Below are 14,783 nucleotides of genomic sequence, written 5' to 3' on the forward strand. Positions count from 1 at the left end.
AGGAAGATGGAAAAGGGGGTTTAGGGGAGAAGAGACAGCATCAGACTCCTGGGCAAATACGACTTGTGGAGAACACTGTGCTAAGCTGGGTGGGTTTGCTAAGGAAGCAGAACTTGGCCTAGTCCCCGTCCGAGAGAGGGATTCAGCTCTTGACCTTTGGGGGCTGTTCCCAGCTTTAGGAGAGCAAATGGGGTCTTCAGTGGACTAGCTAAACCCATGGGTTTGTGGCACAGTGTGGGGCTAGAGAGAGGGGTGGGAATCAGGACTTGTGCCGCTGCTTCCAGCTCAGCCATTGTATTTGTGTGACCTTGGTAGGGAGTCTTCCTCCCACCTGTACCATTGAGGATGGCGGTGGAGGTACCTGCCTCTCTGTAAGTGGCTTCTGGAGGCCAGAGAGAAGGGATTTTGGTCACTTCTTGGTTCTTGGTCCAGGTTTTAGTTTAATGGTGTAGGGTGGGGGTGGGGGGAGAAGGAAATAAGTCCAGCTGTTCCCCCAGGTTTTGCTGCTGTTATTGCTTTTTTTTTTGTTGAAAAAAAATTATTATTACTATTATAGCTTTGCCAAGGCATGCTGAGAACTGCGAAATCGTGACACAGAGAGAGGGAGAAGAGAAAGAGAGAGAGACTAGACAGGGTGGGGATGTCACCTGCCCCCCCTACCATTCCACCACCCCCCAGTCTGCTGCAACGCAGAAACCAGGGAATGGAATAGGAAAGAAAATGAAATGCGTCTGAAGCGAGGAGAAGGGAGAAATCGTCGGGTGGAAAAGGTGGGGGGGAGGGCGAGAGAGCCAGCGAGTGAGCGAGAGGCCTGGCCCTGCCGTAGCTCCAGCCCCCCTCTCTCCCCCTGCACAGTATCGATCGGCAGCCGTGGCTCGAAACCATTTTCATTGTCAGGCGCTTGGGCTGACGGATGCCCCCCCCCCCAACAAAGCGCAGCCGCTGGGGGATGGGAAGGGATGCTGCAGCTTGGGGGCTGGTTCCCCACGCCCCATCATATTAATCCTATTTATCATCCCTGCTTCAGTTTTATCCCTCCAAAATAATATCTCACTGCAAATTCCAGTGTCCCCTATTCCTCTCCCTTTCTGCCCCCTGTCCCCCACCCTTTCTTTTCTTTGTAGTTTGTTGAAGGGGACCATTGTTCATCAGAAGCCACCCCCCCTGTACACACCCATTTCTCAAATTTCCCTTATCATAGGGGGCATACTCCAGATCCCTTAACATGGATTAGTTACCCCTTAACACACATTAGATATCCCTCCTTACTTGCAGCCAGGACCGTTAAAGAGAGGCAAAGAGGACGGGATTTCTTTTTCACCCTTTCGATGTACGCTTATGGGTTAAATGTGATTCTCAGTGATATTGGGGGTGGCGTGAGCATGGGTTTGGAGACTGGGAATAATTCCCAATGTACTGAACCCATATCAAAATTGAGGAAAACTCCCAGTATATGTACCACCTCCCCCCACCATGTATTGCCTGGCGCTGTTCTGTCCTGATCGCAGTCCGAGTGAGAATTATACATAGTTTAACTGATGGTTTATCGTGCTGGACCATGTATTGGGATTCAGGTGCTGGATCACGACTTGTGTCCCAGACTGGGGGTGACAGAAGGGAACAGAAGCTTTGTGGGGACTTAGAACAGTTTCTGAAACATTTCATAAGGAGAAATCTGGAGATATGAGTGGAAGGTGAAGGGAAATACTCAAGTGTGCAGTTGTACACCATGCACATACAGAGGAGGTGGCCTGTGTTCTGTGGTAGCTATTCTCTCACAATCCCGGATACATAACATAGGCCGATGCAACCATTTTTGGCTAATTTGTGATTAGAAGCCCATCTGACTTCTCAGCAGGACGAGCGGATTGTGTGATTATTCCAACCCCATCTCCAGATCACCTCTCCTTCATCCTCAGAAAAGTTCCAAGTGATCCAGAGGCTGTGTTGTTGAAATGGGTGTTGAAATAATCCCATAAGCGCGCTCCGTCATGTAGCAAAGGGAGCTCGCTTTGGCTTCCCACATCGCAAATGAGCAATAAAGCAGTTGCTTGAATCAGTTCTGATGTGTGCTTCTACTTTCACATGCAGGCATATTTATTAAGCCACACTCCTTATTCATTATCCTATATTCTCTCATGTTTAACTCCACCATCATGTGCACCTACTCGTTTGTGTACACGTCATCCTGAATGTGAATCAATGCTTCATCTCACATGCTTGTGCCTTTTAAATTTTATTTCTGGGCTTTTTCACCCTAGTTTTTCTCCCCATAAATCTGCTCAAAACACACTTTTACACTTGAATACTAACTGGCAAACATTCTCTCTCTGTGTGTATGTCTCTCTGTTTCACGGGCGCTTCAGTTCAGCTTGATGATACTTTTTAATTGCAGGAGAAAGTATAAATAATCAAAATGAGCTTCACAAGCTGACAAGGCTTGTGTGCCCCCCCCCACTTTCCTACACACGCTCGCACAAACATTCAGTTTAAATCGTCTTTCATGGCCCATTTCTGCCTGCATCTAAATAAAGTTTCATCATCTTCGTAGCACATCTTCATAAGGGAGTTTCCTGCATTTTCAAATCTGCTAGCAGAGCTAATCAAAAGTAAGCACCCCAAGCTGCCATTACAAACATCAACACAAATGTTTGCCTGAATGAGTAAGGAGGATCCTTTCCCCCTTTTGAAAAAGTGATGTTAGATACCGAGCATTTAAAATGGTAGAGTTGGAAGGGACCCTGCGGATCATCTAATCCAACCCTCTGCAATGCTGGAATATGCAGCTATCCCATATGGGGATCAAATCTGCAACCTTGGCATTATCGGCACCATGCTCTAACCAACTAAGCCATGAAGGACTTGTTTAGACAAGGGCACAGCATTGGCACATAACTGAAAGCATGTGAAGCAATGAAAGGAAGAAAGGATGATTACGGGTTTGCACAGCATTCTGCTGCACGGACTCTTCTTCTTGCCCTGAGTCCATGATTTCTCCCTGACCCACTGTGGACTAGCTGGGCCTTTGGCATGTTGTTACCATGGGCATGGGATTTGCTTGGTGTGTCTGATTTCTTGAATCCCTGCCCTCTAAACTCAGATATTTAGAGGGAGCTTCGGGCTTTTTTAGCGGTGCTAGAACAGGCACTTTGCACACGATCAGAATCAAGCTACATTACTGAGCCTAGTCATTGAAACAAGAGTGCTGAGCTTTGGCTCTGATTAGACCAGGGGATTATCCACACCGAAGGAAAATGTGGATCCTGTCTTGTTATCCTGGACCTTTCTTCCTTTAAGTGCAGGGTCTTTCAGTTCTGGGCTTTTTGGAATTTTGAAGAAGGGGGTGGGGAACCCAACAATTTAAAAGGGAAATGTCGAGGACAGCACTGGGATGGGAAGCATGTCATGTGGATGCCCCAACATTAATGGGGAGAGAGGCAGGTGCAAATCCACATTTTGGTCCTGTGTGGACAAGCCCTTTTTAAAATCACCCCTCCACACACATCCCACAACTACAGCTGCAAAGATGCTCACAGAGTTCGTTTCCTTGCAATCAGTAATGGTTATTTATAGTGCATAAAATAAATGAAGTGCCACACAGAAATTAAAAATGGTCCAAATGCTTCTGGTGTAATTGTTGGCAAGGCACAGATGGGAGGGAGACAAGAATATTCTTTTTAAAAAGGCATTCATACAAATGTGGTGATTTGATGCCCCCTTTGCTTTCTCCCTTATATATTTTTTAAGATTTATAAAAACAAAAGAGATATCAAAGGACGAAAAAAAGCAAAAGGAGGAGTATTTTAAAAGGAAAACAACAACCAAAAAAGACCACATAGGAAAGAGCTATCCCAGGCTGTGTACACATTACCAGTTAAAAATTCCGCTAAGTGGTTCTTTTTCTCTATTCAGATTGAAGCTGCTTTGGGGGGAAAACACATCAAAACGCAGTATTTCATAAGAAACGACAGGAGAGATATGGATTTTGGCTAATGTTGTGTGTACAACCATTTCCCAAACCAGCAGTGGGAGCGCGCTCGGAGTAGAGCAAACGGAAAGAAAAGATGATAGCAAAATCAAAACATTCCCTTCTGTCCCAGCTACACACATTTTTAAAGACCATCCCCACAGCTGCTGATTTCTCTGCACACATGGTTCTGCATGTGTAGGGAGGCTGGAGCTGGTGAAGATCTGAGTGCTTTGGGAAACTGGAAACGAGCACTAGTGTGTGGAGGAAGGTTTATTTGACATAAGGCATGTATGACACATGTGTGTTTAAGGCAGAATTTAAGGAGAACAAACAGTGTTTGCTGTTGCAAAAGGAGAGACAAGTGTGAAAGTGCAAATAGTAAAAATGTGCTCACAACAAGGACTCTGTGTGTATGTGAAGAAGCAAATGAGTATGAAAAAAGATGAGGACAGAAATGTGGACAGCCAGAATAGGAGTGTAAATGCAGAGAGCTATAAACGCACAAGCAAGGTGGAATAGAGTTATCCTTCCAGTTTCGCTCATATATAGTGCACTGCAGGGGGTTGGACTAGATGACCCTTGGGTCCCTTTCAACTTTACAGTTCTGTTATTCTGTAACCAAGTCTTTTTCATGTATGCCTCACACCCTGAAAGCATTCCCTTCTATACTATCTGTGGAGCTTTTGAGCTTCTGAGATTTCATCAAGTACTTTCAATTCTGTCTTTGCAGCGAAACGGTCCAGAAAGTTGCAGTTTTTAAAACAGATGAATGTTAAGATTATCTGAGTGCCAAAATCTGTGCCCACAATTTCTGCAGATGTCCTATGTGGCTGCAGAACAGGGGGGCACATACGTACCTGCCTACAGTGCTTCAAGATTTATAGCTAGTTCACACAGCCATTTCTGGTTTGAGTTACAGATAGGTAGCCGTGTTGGTCTGCCATAGTCAAAACAAAAAAAAACTACTGGAAGGAATTTTTTTTGTTTTGATTTCTGGTTTGGTTTTACATAGTGAAATCCTAACATGAACCACACAATGCTGCTCAAAGTTGGCAAGGCTAGGATATGTTGGATTGTAATTCAGACACCTGTTGAAATTTGGTGACCATGGTCCAAAAATGAGATCTGAATTGATTTCACATTGAAAAATAATCCAGAAAGGGTCACATTAAACAGTGTGATTTAGGTATGTTATAATCCAGAATGGCCGTCCTAACCTATACTGCTGATTGAAGTATCACACAGCCATATTGCTGAATTTGGGAAATGCCGAGGGTGAAATCCACACCTCATCAAGAACATAACATTGGCTAGAATCTGGGGTTTTTTGTATCTGCCAATGCATTCACACAGTCATGCAGGTGTGTGATGAATGACAACCGCCTAGTTTGTGAAGGCGTCGTGTGAAAAGGTCTGAAGAAATTGGTGAAGAAAGAAAGGTTACCTCAGGATTAAAAGCGGTACCTGCTTTATATCAAGTGGTTGTATGAATGCATTGAGGGAGGGACTGTGACTCAAAGGGTCCCAGATTGAATCCCTAGCAACTCTCATCAACCCTGTCCATTGGCCATGCTGATGGGGGCTGATGGGAATTTTAGTTCAGCAACATCTGCACCCTTGCCTTAAATGGCTCCTTCTTAAGCCCAGAGGCCACAAACTGTTTCCTCCAAGACTGGGAAGATCCATCAGGGAATGCCAGAACTCAAGCCTCTCATTTTTCAACTAGGGTGACTCCTTGCATGACCTGTGAAAAGTCCCTGTACACATTGGCTTCCGTTACCTTTTATATTGCACACGTACCTTTCCAGTATTAAGGGGCCTGAATGCACTGAAGGATTGGACTTCTCTATTTTTAACCAAGGAGCAGGTTGTCATGCAGGGGGTGGGGAAAAGTTCATTTGCCAAAAGAAGCCATAGTCAGGTTATTTACATGCCACATTTCCCACAACTACATCAATGCTGAAAGTGCTTTTTGTAAAAACATTCAAAAACAGTTAACATAAAAGCAACAAGTAAATAAGTAAAACAATAACATAATGAAAAGTATAATATAGCTACAATGCTAAAAACAACAACCACCCAGTGATTTGCAAATCAACATTTAAGGGAGCATACAGCTCAAGGAAAAAATACCAGTGACTTCACATCCAAATGTTACATCGACACACTTTGCAATGCCAACACCCCTTTTTATACCTCAGCCCAAAAAGCCAGTAAATCTTCTCAGAGTTGTTCCAGCAGTCTCTGCAAAGGGGCGATAGTAGAGCATTACCTGCCCTTGTGAATTCTGTTTCAGTTTTACCTTAACTGGGCTGTGGTGGACGCACTGCCTTTCCAAAGTGATGGAAACCATGTACCTGTGTGGCACAGTGGGGCAGGACTCAAGTCACAGCCTGGTCCTTCTGCACCACGTGTTCTTCCAGTTTCCGTGGTCCTTTTACAGTAACTTTGAGCTTGCCGTTTCCACCACGTTTTGTGTAGAAATCCACTGCCTCCTTCACCCGGACACCCCCAGGTTGCAGGTTTTGGCCTACAGCAAGCAATGGGCATAAATGTTGTGTACAGCGCTTGTGACAATGACTCTTCAAATTTGTCCATGGAATGTTTTAGTGCTGAAGCTCTCTGAGGGTAAGTTCTAAATATTTCCCCTCCCTTCTGATCAACACTTTAAAGGTGCAGAAGTCCCATCAGCTCCCCTTTTCAAAGAGTGCCAGACGTAAGCCACACTCACAAAGGGATAATTGGGAGCGTGCAGTAAGGCTCCCGATTATTCCTTTGCCAGTGTGTGCCAGAGTTAAATTTGGTGCTTGATGCAAGCCACACTACTTCAGCTGGGGTTGAGTGATTTGCCCATCCCATGCACCATGGATCAGCCCCACCCTGGCTAATGGTTTCAAGCACAATTTGACCCGGAAGTGGTTCCCCAGCCCTGTCTCAGAGGTACATGAGCTCTCTTTCCTACTTCACATCTGGTTACCTTAGCCTTAATCCAAGAATGCAGATTCTGTGGCACTCTTGATGTTGTTGTATTCCAGCAACTTCCATCATCCCTGCCTGGGCCATGTTGCCTGAGGCTGATTGGAGTCAGAGTCCAACAATATCGTTTTCCCCTTCTTTGCCTTTATCTCCAGCGTGAAGCCATGGTTTGTGTGTACTTGGCCTTATAAGACACACACTCTGCACATGCTCACAGGCAATTTCTTTGCCCCTGCCTTGTGGCCTGTCAAAAAACAAACCTGCCAATTGAGCAAAGATATTAATGTGGATACTGTGAACAGACTGGGGAACAAGCAGGGCTGCTCGCTTGCGTTAATGTCCTCTTGTCAACACCCTCTGGTCTAAGAAACACGAAGCTGTGTCCCAAGAGAAGGTGCTTAAGGAGGGGAAAGACCTCTCTGTAGGACACAGCAGCCAAGAAGGCCTCAGGCCTAGACCTAGGGCTAGGGTTGCCACTGAAATTTCACCTGAAGCAAAATTCGAGGCAAACATGCGTTGTGTTCCTCCAGAGGCGAAACACCCAAGGGAACTTAGAAGGGCATCGATGAGACGAACAACATTTCACGGTGATCTTTTGCCACCACATTTCATTCAAAGTGAAATTTGGAGCTTGGAAATTCCGGGGTTTCTCCTCAGGCGAAACGCCTGGGGGGAAATCTCAGGAAAGCTAGAAGTTTCGACACAACCAGCAAAATAATATAGATAACAATCTACAGCAGAGGTTTGAATACCCCCGTGCCACGGACCCAGGCTTCTTTAGAGGAGTGCACCTGCAAACATTGGTGTGGAAATTGCCAGCCGCGTGTATAGGCAAGGGGAGAGATAGTAGTGAGCCACAGACCCCCTCCTTCTCTCCCTGCACTCCACCCCATAACTTGGGGGGGTGCCTTCTGCCACCTCACCCCCCCCAAAACCTGCCCCATTCCTTGTACTTTCCCCCCGCCTGCTGCTCCCCTCCCCCGCCCTGCTCCCCCGGGAGCGCACTCTAATAATGTATTTGATCGACTGGCGGCCGCGGACAAGCGATTATTGTCTTGTAGGGAGTCAAAAGTATTGATCGGGGGAGAAATATGAGCAGCGCGATGGAGCCGGCGCGTCACATACAATAACCACAGCCCCGGGGGAGCGCCCGCGACACCGGCCGTCTCCTCTCATTACCGCCCGCCTCAGCCAGCCGCGGGGACAGGGAGACAGGGACCGGGCAGGGCGACTCTGCTCTTGCCCCTCAATGCTGACCCGCAGGCCTATTGCTATTCCAGCCACAGGTTCCTCATAGACGGCATGGGTTGTGAGCTGGGGGGGGGGGTAGGGAGCATGGCTGGCTCCTTAATGAATCTCTTTGCCCCCCTGAACAGCTCGGCTGGTGTGTCGCAGTCGCAACCTGTAGCTCTCCACTCCAGCAGAAAGAGGTCCTAATACTCCAGGTGGCCAGAGAGCGGGCATCTCTTCTGACCTGAAAGTCTGAGGATCTAATCCCAGAGATGTGGTGAGGTTGCTCTGTACATGTTCAGAGGCCCTCTGAGCTAAACCTTAGGTCAAAGGAAAGCCTGCCTGCGATCACATTCCCAAACTGGTGCACATCTCACAACTTTGATACCCTAGTTTGAGGGCACACTTCAGCCTTCTTCTTGTACCCTGCATCAATGCATCGGCACCCCACTGTCTAGCAACTGCTGCTGACCTAACTCACAGTGAAGGATGCAGGGAGAATGGAGCATGAGGACTTTTTGCTGCCAGTCTGATTCGGGAACTCCTACTCCAAGAATTAAACTCCATTGTTCTTTTGTCGCAGTAGAGTCAAACAGCCTTGGTTGCTTAGACTGCAGTCCCGAGCCTCCTAACCAAGCAATAACTCCCATTAAATTCAATCGGACATAATTCCAAGTAAGCATGTTTAGGATTGGGCTGCTGAAGTTTAGTTTAGTTTTAGTGATAGATCCCCTCTCTCAAAATCACAACTGCAGTGTTCCTATTTTGCAGGGCAAGAGCTGTACAGTACTTTCAAAGTTGCAAAACTGTTTTCACAGTTTTTCGTTGTTGTTTGCAATGACTCTGTGAGGCAGGGCACTGTTCCCATTTTACATACATACTGTTGTATGTATTTTACATACATACTGTTCCCATTTTACAGGGACTGACATTGGATCACTGGCCTCTCAACGAATAACTTGTTTTAATCCATGCTTTCCTGCTTTTGTTCACAAGCTGCTGGGCCCTTTTAAGTGAACATGTATATAGAGCTGTCTTTATATAAAGAGTTATTCTAGTCCAGTTATTGCCTACTTTGACTGATGGTGTCTCTCCAAGGACTGAAACAGAGTTCTTTCGCTCCTTTCTAATGTTGAGACTTTTAAAAGTGAAGACACCAGGCTGGAGTCTAAAACATCTGGAGGGCACTAGGTTGGAGAAGGCTGCTCTGTTAGTTCTGGTACTATGTGTGGTGTGTGTGAAGTTTCTGTTATTCTGGGGCTCATAACCCTCTTATTCCAGCCCCTGGGCTCTCTCAACTTACATAAGCAGCTGTGGATATGTGCTATTAACTCCCATACACCCAATTAGCCTACTGTAAGCCTAAATTAGTAGAGGCATGTTTTCTGGACGGCGCAAGTTTTACTTGAAATGGGTTAGAGCAAAGGTGTACAAGATGGGATGTAAGCAATTTTCTGTCTTGGGAAATTGTTATTCATGGGCTTCTTAGGGGCATAGATTGTAGGTGTGTCTGGGTGGCCATGTGTCACAGTGTTCCTGGATATTTGTGCGCACAATTGCTTTCTCATGTATTTTAGGGGCTTTGCCCCTGGGCAAAGTCTGGCCTCTCAGTTGCCAATCCTGAAGGCAAAAGTGGGATGTGGATAAGCAGAACATGTGGCAATGAGACTTGGCAGCTGGTGAGCATGAATTGGGGCCTTTGAGCTTCAACCCTCACTCCAGAGTGGCTCTCTGGCAGAACTAGCTGCTGATCTGAGCTGTGAATACAAATGGCTTGCTCCCACGTAGACATTGCATATAAGGGGTTCATGGAGAATAAAACTATGAATGGCTACTAGCCATGATGGCTGCGCTCTTTCTCCATTGTCAGTGGCAGTAATGCTTCTGAACAGTGGTGTAGCGTGGGTTGTCAGCACCCGGGGCAAGGCAAGTAATTTGCGCCCCCTAACCCATGGATTTGCGCCCCCTAACCCTAACCCCCAGAGGTTGCGACCGGTGCGACCGGCCCCCCCTGCACCCCCCACGCTACGCCACTGCTTCTGAATACCAGTTGCTGGAAGCAAGAGTGCTCTTTTGTGCTCAGGTCCTGCTTGCAATCGTCCCAGAAGCATCTGACCGCATCTGGTTGACCACTGTGAGGACAGGATACTGGACGAGATGGGTCATTGGCCTGATCCAACAGGCTCTTCTTACGTTCCTATCTTGCATATAGTAAATAAATGATCTCAGGTCAGACTACTTGCATTACGAAAACCTCTAACCAATGATAAATCCATAATTATCACTGTCTGTATTTCTCTGTTTTTTCTTTCCTTCCTTCTCACTTTTAACAACTCCCCCACCCCACCCCATCCCAAGCCATGTATATCTTTACCTGCAGCTCCAGATAATTATTTCATACATCTGACGAAGTGGGCTGTGGGTTCGGTCATAATAAATGTACTAGTCTTTAAGGAGCCGCAAGACTCTTCATTGCTTTTGCTGCAAGAGACTCGCACAGCTACCCCTCTGAAAAAAGCAAAACTCAGGGTACTCCTGGCTGTCCAAATGTGTGAGACTGTGAGTAGTAGTGTTTGGTGGATGCACTGATGCTTGTGTGTGTGTGTGTGTGTGTGTGTGTGTGTGTGTGTTCGTGCATGTGTCACATTGCCGAGAGCGAATGTGATGGTCATCATGTGCAAGGGAGAGCCATTGGGTGGGACCGTGCTGTCTCTCAGACTGGAACAGGCCACATCGCCACAGGTGAGTGTGAGAACTGGTGGCATGCTGCTTCCCCCCAGTGGTGAGTTGGCGAAAATGCAGAACCAACTGCTAGCATCGAGCAGCAGCTATCTGTTGTCTTACTTACTTGGCTTTTATGGGGCTTAGAGCTTATCCACATTTACCTTTTGCCCCACTCATTCCAGGCATAGGTCCATGCTTTCAAGCCCTGTGTCTGACTGAATGCTTTTGCAGGGAAAGCTCTGGGACAAAAAAAGGGGCGCTCAGACTCAGAGCTTTAAAGTGTGGACCGTGTCTGGAAAGAGCAGAGGAAAGGTAAGTGTGGATAAACCCTGAGCCCCAGAATCTGTTTCTAATGCCAGAGGTCAGCCCTAGAGCATATGACGCAATAAGAAAACTGCCTCTGAGTATAAACAGAGTGGTTTTCTCTCATCACCAGTTAACCACAGCCAGGCCCCACATTTCTGATGTTTGGGGCGGGTTTCCAGGGTTCATCAGTCTGGAGTCACCCCAATTGTGAAGACAGAAAGGTGGTTCTTATCTCTTCAGGGATAACTAAACCTGGTTGAGTAGATGCCTCACCATCTTAACATAATAAGCTCCACATTGAGTCGTCCACAATGAGCTGTGAGGATATTCAGTTAAGAAGACCATCATTATGAGATTTCCTGTAAGAGGTAGGATGGGATTAGGATTGCTAGGTCCAGACCCTCAGAGATCGCATTTACCATTTCAGGGCTGTTTCTCTGTCTTATCATCCAGACAGTCTGAGTCCTGCTGTACCACCTGGGGACCCGAGGCACTTGCCTAGGGCTGTGTACACATTACTGGCTTAAAACACAGTTAGGCTGCTTGCCCCACCCCCCTAAAATCAGATCGAAGCTGGTTCTGGTTGGGGGAATGCATAAGAATGTAGTTTTTCCTAAGAAATGACAAGGCAGATACAGAATATCTATGGATTGTGACCAACCTGGTGCGAACACTGCTTCCCAAAGCAGTGGTGAGCGCACACAGGATGCAGTGCAAGCCGGGTTGTGTGTACACAGCCCTGGACAGCATTTCTCCAGCCACTGCCAAAGGGGTTCAGTTTCCTTTTTCCCCAGTCCCACACATGCTTCCGCTGCTAAGGACATGCCAACCAATAGATAGGGATTGTGACAGCAGCTGCAGAAGGAGTACCTAGTAGGCCTGGGAGCCAGGTTTTAAGGATTGTCTGGATGAACAAGTCCTTGACCCAAGAGGACTAAAGAGCACCGAGAGGTATTGGGGGCAGTGGCAAGCTGGAGGTCGATGGGAAATGTACATCCAAGGGAGGTCCTAAGGCTCTTGACAAGCTATTGGCTATAAGCAGTATTTGAGGTGAGATGTAGGACTGGAGTTGCAGGATCTAGTTTGTGTGTGTGTTTTGGGGAGAGGAACTGTGTTGCTGTTTTAATCCTTCAGCTAGCATGCCGAAAAGATTATAAATGGTCCCACTCACATTGGGGGTTGGGGCTGGGCATTCTTCCAGATTCAAGAGAAAATTTGTCTGTGCTCATGCCCAGGTATGTAGTACAGCATGTGTGAGAGAATGTGGTGCCGTGGTGAGTGCATTTTGCACAAACCCTTCACACCACATCTGTGTTGGGTGTCCAGGAGTGTATGCATCAGAGCCCTGCGTATGGCAAGCACAAAGGGGAGGGCAGTACCTGTGGGCGACAAGGGTAATTGGCAGGTAACACACATGCCCACGCACATGTGTTTGTTGTGTGCCAGTCCTTGCAGTGTTCTTGGCTCCCACCCCCCCAACATACCGCTATGGCTCCTTCCTCCCAGCTGCTTCCTGCCACATTCACTGTTCTTGCTTCTGAAGCACCAGGGGACTCCCCCGGCTCTGCCCCAAGCTCAGAGGCCCTTCCTTGTCCCGCCATCCGCTCTTCCCCTCTCTGGAAGAGTTACCGGCTGTCAGCGGCAGGCAGGGCTCTCCCATGCTCTCTCTCCTGCACCAGAAGCATCGTTGCCATGGTGAACTCAGGGCTGTGGGCGGCAGGTAAGTGCCAGATGATATACTGGTGCCAAACTGAGTGCATGGGCCACAAACAATACTGCCCCTGTCACACCCCACTTTCAGCACTTTTTGAAAACTATTGTCTATCGCCAGTCCTGTCTTCTCTGCAGCTCAGTGCAAAGGTGAAGGGAGAGGATAGGGTTTGGGGAAAGAGACTCCAGTAGGCCTGAGGTCAGGGCTGGAGCATGGAGTTGGGGATAAGCGGCAAAAGCACACTGGGACTTACGGATGAGATGTATTTGAAACAGAGGGGAGCATTCTAGCTTTTCTCTAGTGGGGCTTCTGTGCCCAAGAGCTCCCTGCCAGGCAGAAAGCCAGCTGGAATGTTTTTGTCCCTTCATAGAGATGTGGGCTTCGGGGTGGGATGGGGGGAAGCGCCACATCTAATTTCTGCTGTTAAAGTCACAGGGGCCCTGCTGGGGAAAAGGTGGCAACCTGACTAAGAGCACAGGCCAAGATTTCCAACTTTGCAAACAACCACAGTAGCTGTGCCTTCAGCAACAACTTGATGTACAGCCATTAGCAAGTGATGCTTATCTCCTTGCTGCGAAAAGTTTCACTTGTTGATTTCTGCAGAGTGAGGTACTGTTAAAAGCACAGGCTCTGGTCACTATGCAAACCGAGCTGGCTGCGAGAGTAGTCCCAAACTTATTTCTATCCTGCAGCGTACTGATGAAGAACCTGTGGCCCTTGTGATGTTGCTGGGCCACAGTTCCCTTTAACCCTGGCCATTGAACGAGCTGGCTGGGGCTGACAAGAGCTTGAGTCCAACGACATCTCTAGAGTCACTGCTTCCCCATCATTGCTGCATAACTGTAGATTGAAGCAAACAAACCAGTTTACTCTCCCTGTTCCCCTCAGGCTTCCAAATTCCTGCAAGGCTTCCTGAAATCCAAGGAGACAGCAGGCTGTCCCATGCAAAAGTAGACACTGTCCATGTATCTGTCATAACTGCTTGCACGGTACTATTTTTGCAGGTGCAGCTTATTGTGCAGGAACGAAAACAGATTCGCTTTCCTGCAAAATGACTAAAATGGCTCAGAGCTCTGCCTTCCTTTGTATCTGGCTACCCTAGCTGTTTCCATCCCAGTGTTTTCCTGCAGAGGGTGCTGTAGAGAGCCAAGGCAGGAGAATGAGGACCGGCTGCTAGGGGTAGGAGGAGCGCTGCCCGGAGGCTGGTTTCTGGGCTTCTGTTTTTAGCTGGGGTTTCAGTAAATTGGAGTCTGTTTTTAAAACATCTAAAAATGTGAAAGGGAAGCAGAAGTGAAAGCCAGCAAAGGGTGGCCGGCAGTTTGGAGGACTGCGGTGGAGGAGGGGAGAGGCTGGAGAAGCATCATCTCTCAGGTCCGGCTGTAGCTGCCGGGTTCCCCTGAGAGAGAACTTGTGCAAATTTAAAAGCCATAGTGAGGAGGAAACTCCTGAAATTATTTCATGAGTGACGTGACAATTGGTAAAATTGCCACTTTAAAAAAATAGGCCCTGCTCCTGTATCTCTATAGCAGTAATTTGAGATTCAGACATTCAACTGCTGAGGCTTTTCCGGATGTGGAGATAAAACTTTCCCCAACAGATTTCTGAATAAATTCTTGTATGTCTGGCTGCTGTTAAAGGCACAGGGGCAGGACTCCTGAAAACGTCTTACTTCCCTAAAGCAGCAGTCTTGGGCATTTTCAGATTCAGGACACGCTTTTTCACGCTGCTGTGCAACTTCAGACCCACTCTTCAATGTTCTGCCATTTGTACGTTTTTCTTCTCCCTTTGTTTTTCGCCATTTCTGGGCTCTTCCATAGTGTCAACATCTTCAGATGGGATTCCATCGCATAGTGACACATTCAGGCT

General features: G+C 47.4%; 1 protein-coding gene across 9 annotated transcripts in view; it reads left to right on the plus strand.

Moving 5' to 3' along the window:
• POU2F2 (POU class 2 homeobox 2) overlaps nucleotides 1-14,783 on the plus strand; it is a 105,110-nt gene that overhangs the window by 55,109 nt on the left and 35,218 nt on the right. The window contains exon 1 of one of the 9 annotated variants that reach the window (XM_081922071.1): nucleotides 12,830-12,926. The exons of the other annotated variants lie outside the window; for them this stretch is intronic. Within the exon in view, the coding sequence (XP_081778197.1) occupies nucleotides 12,899-12,926 (28 nt within the window). The 5' untranslated portion in view covers nucleotides 12,830-12,898. Of the gene's footprint in view, nucleotides 1-12,829; nucleotides 12,927-14,783 lie in introns of those variants that run through there. 9 annotated transcript variants of the gene reach the window in all.

Source organism: Podarcis melisellensis (genome assembly GCF_964234715.1).
Source record: "Podarcis melisellensis genome assembly, chromosome: 8".
Lineage (NCBI taxonomy): Eukaryota > Metazoa > Chordata > Lepidosauria > Squamata > Lacertidae > Podarcis > Podarcis melisellensis.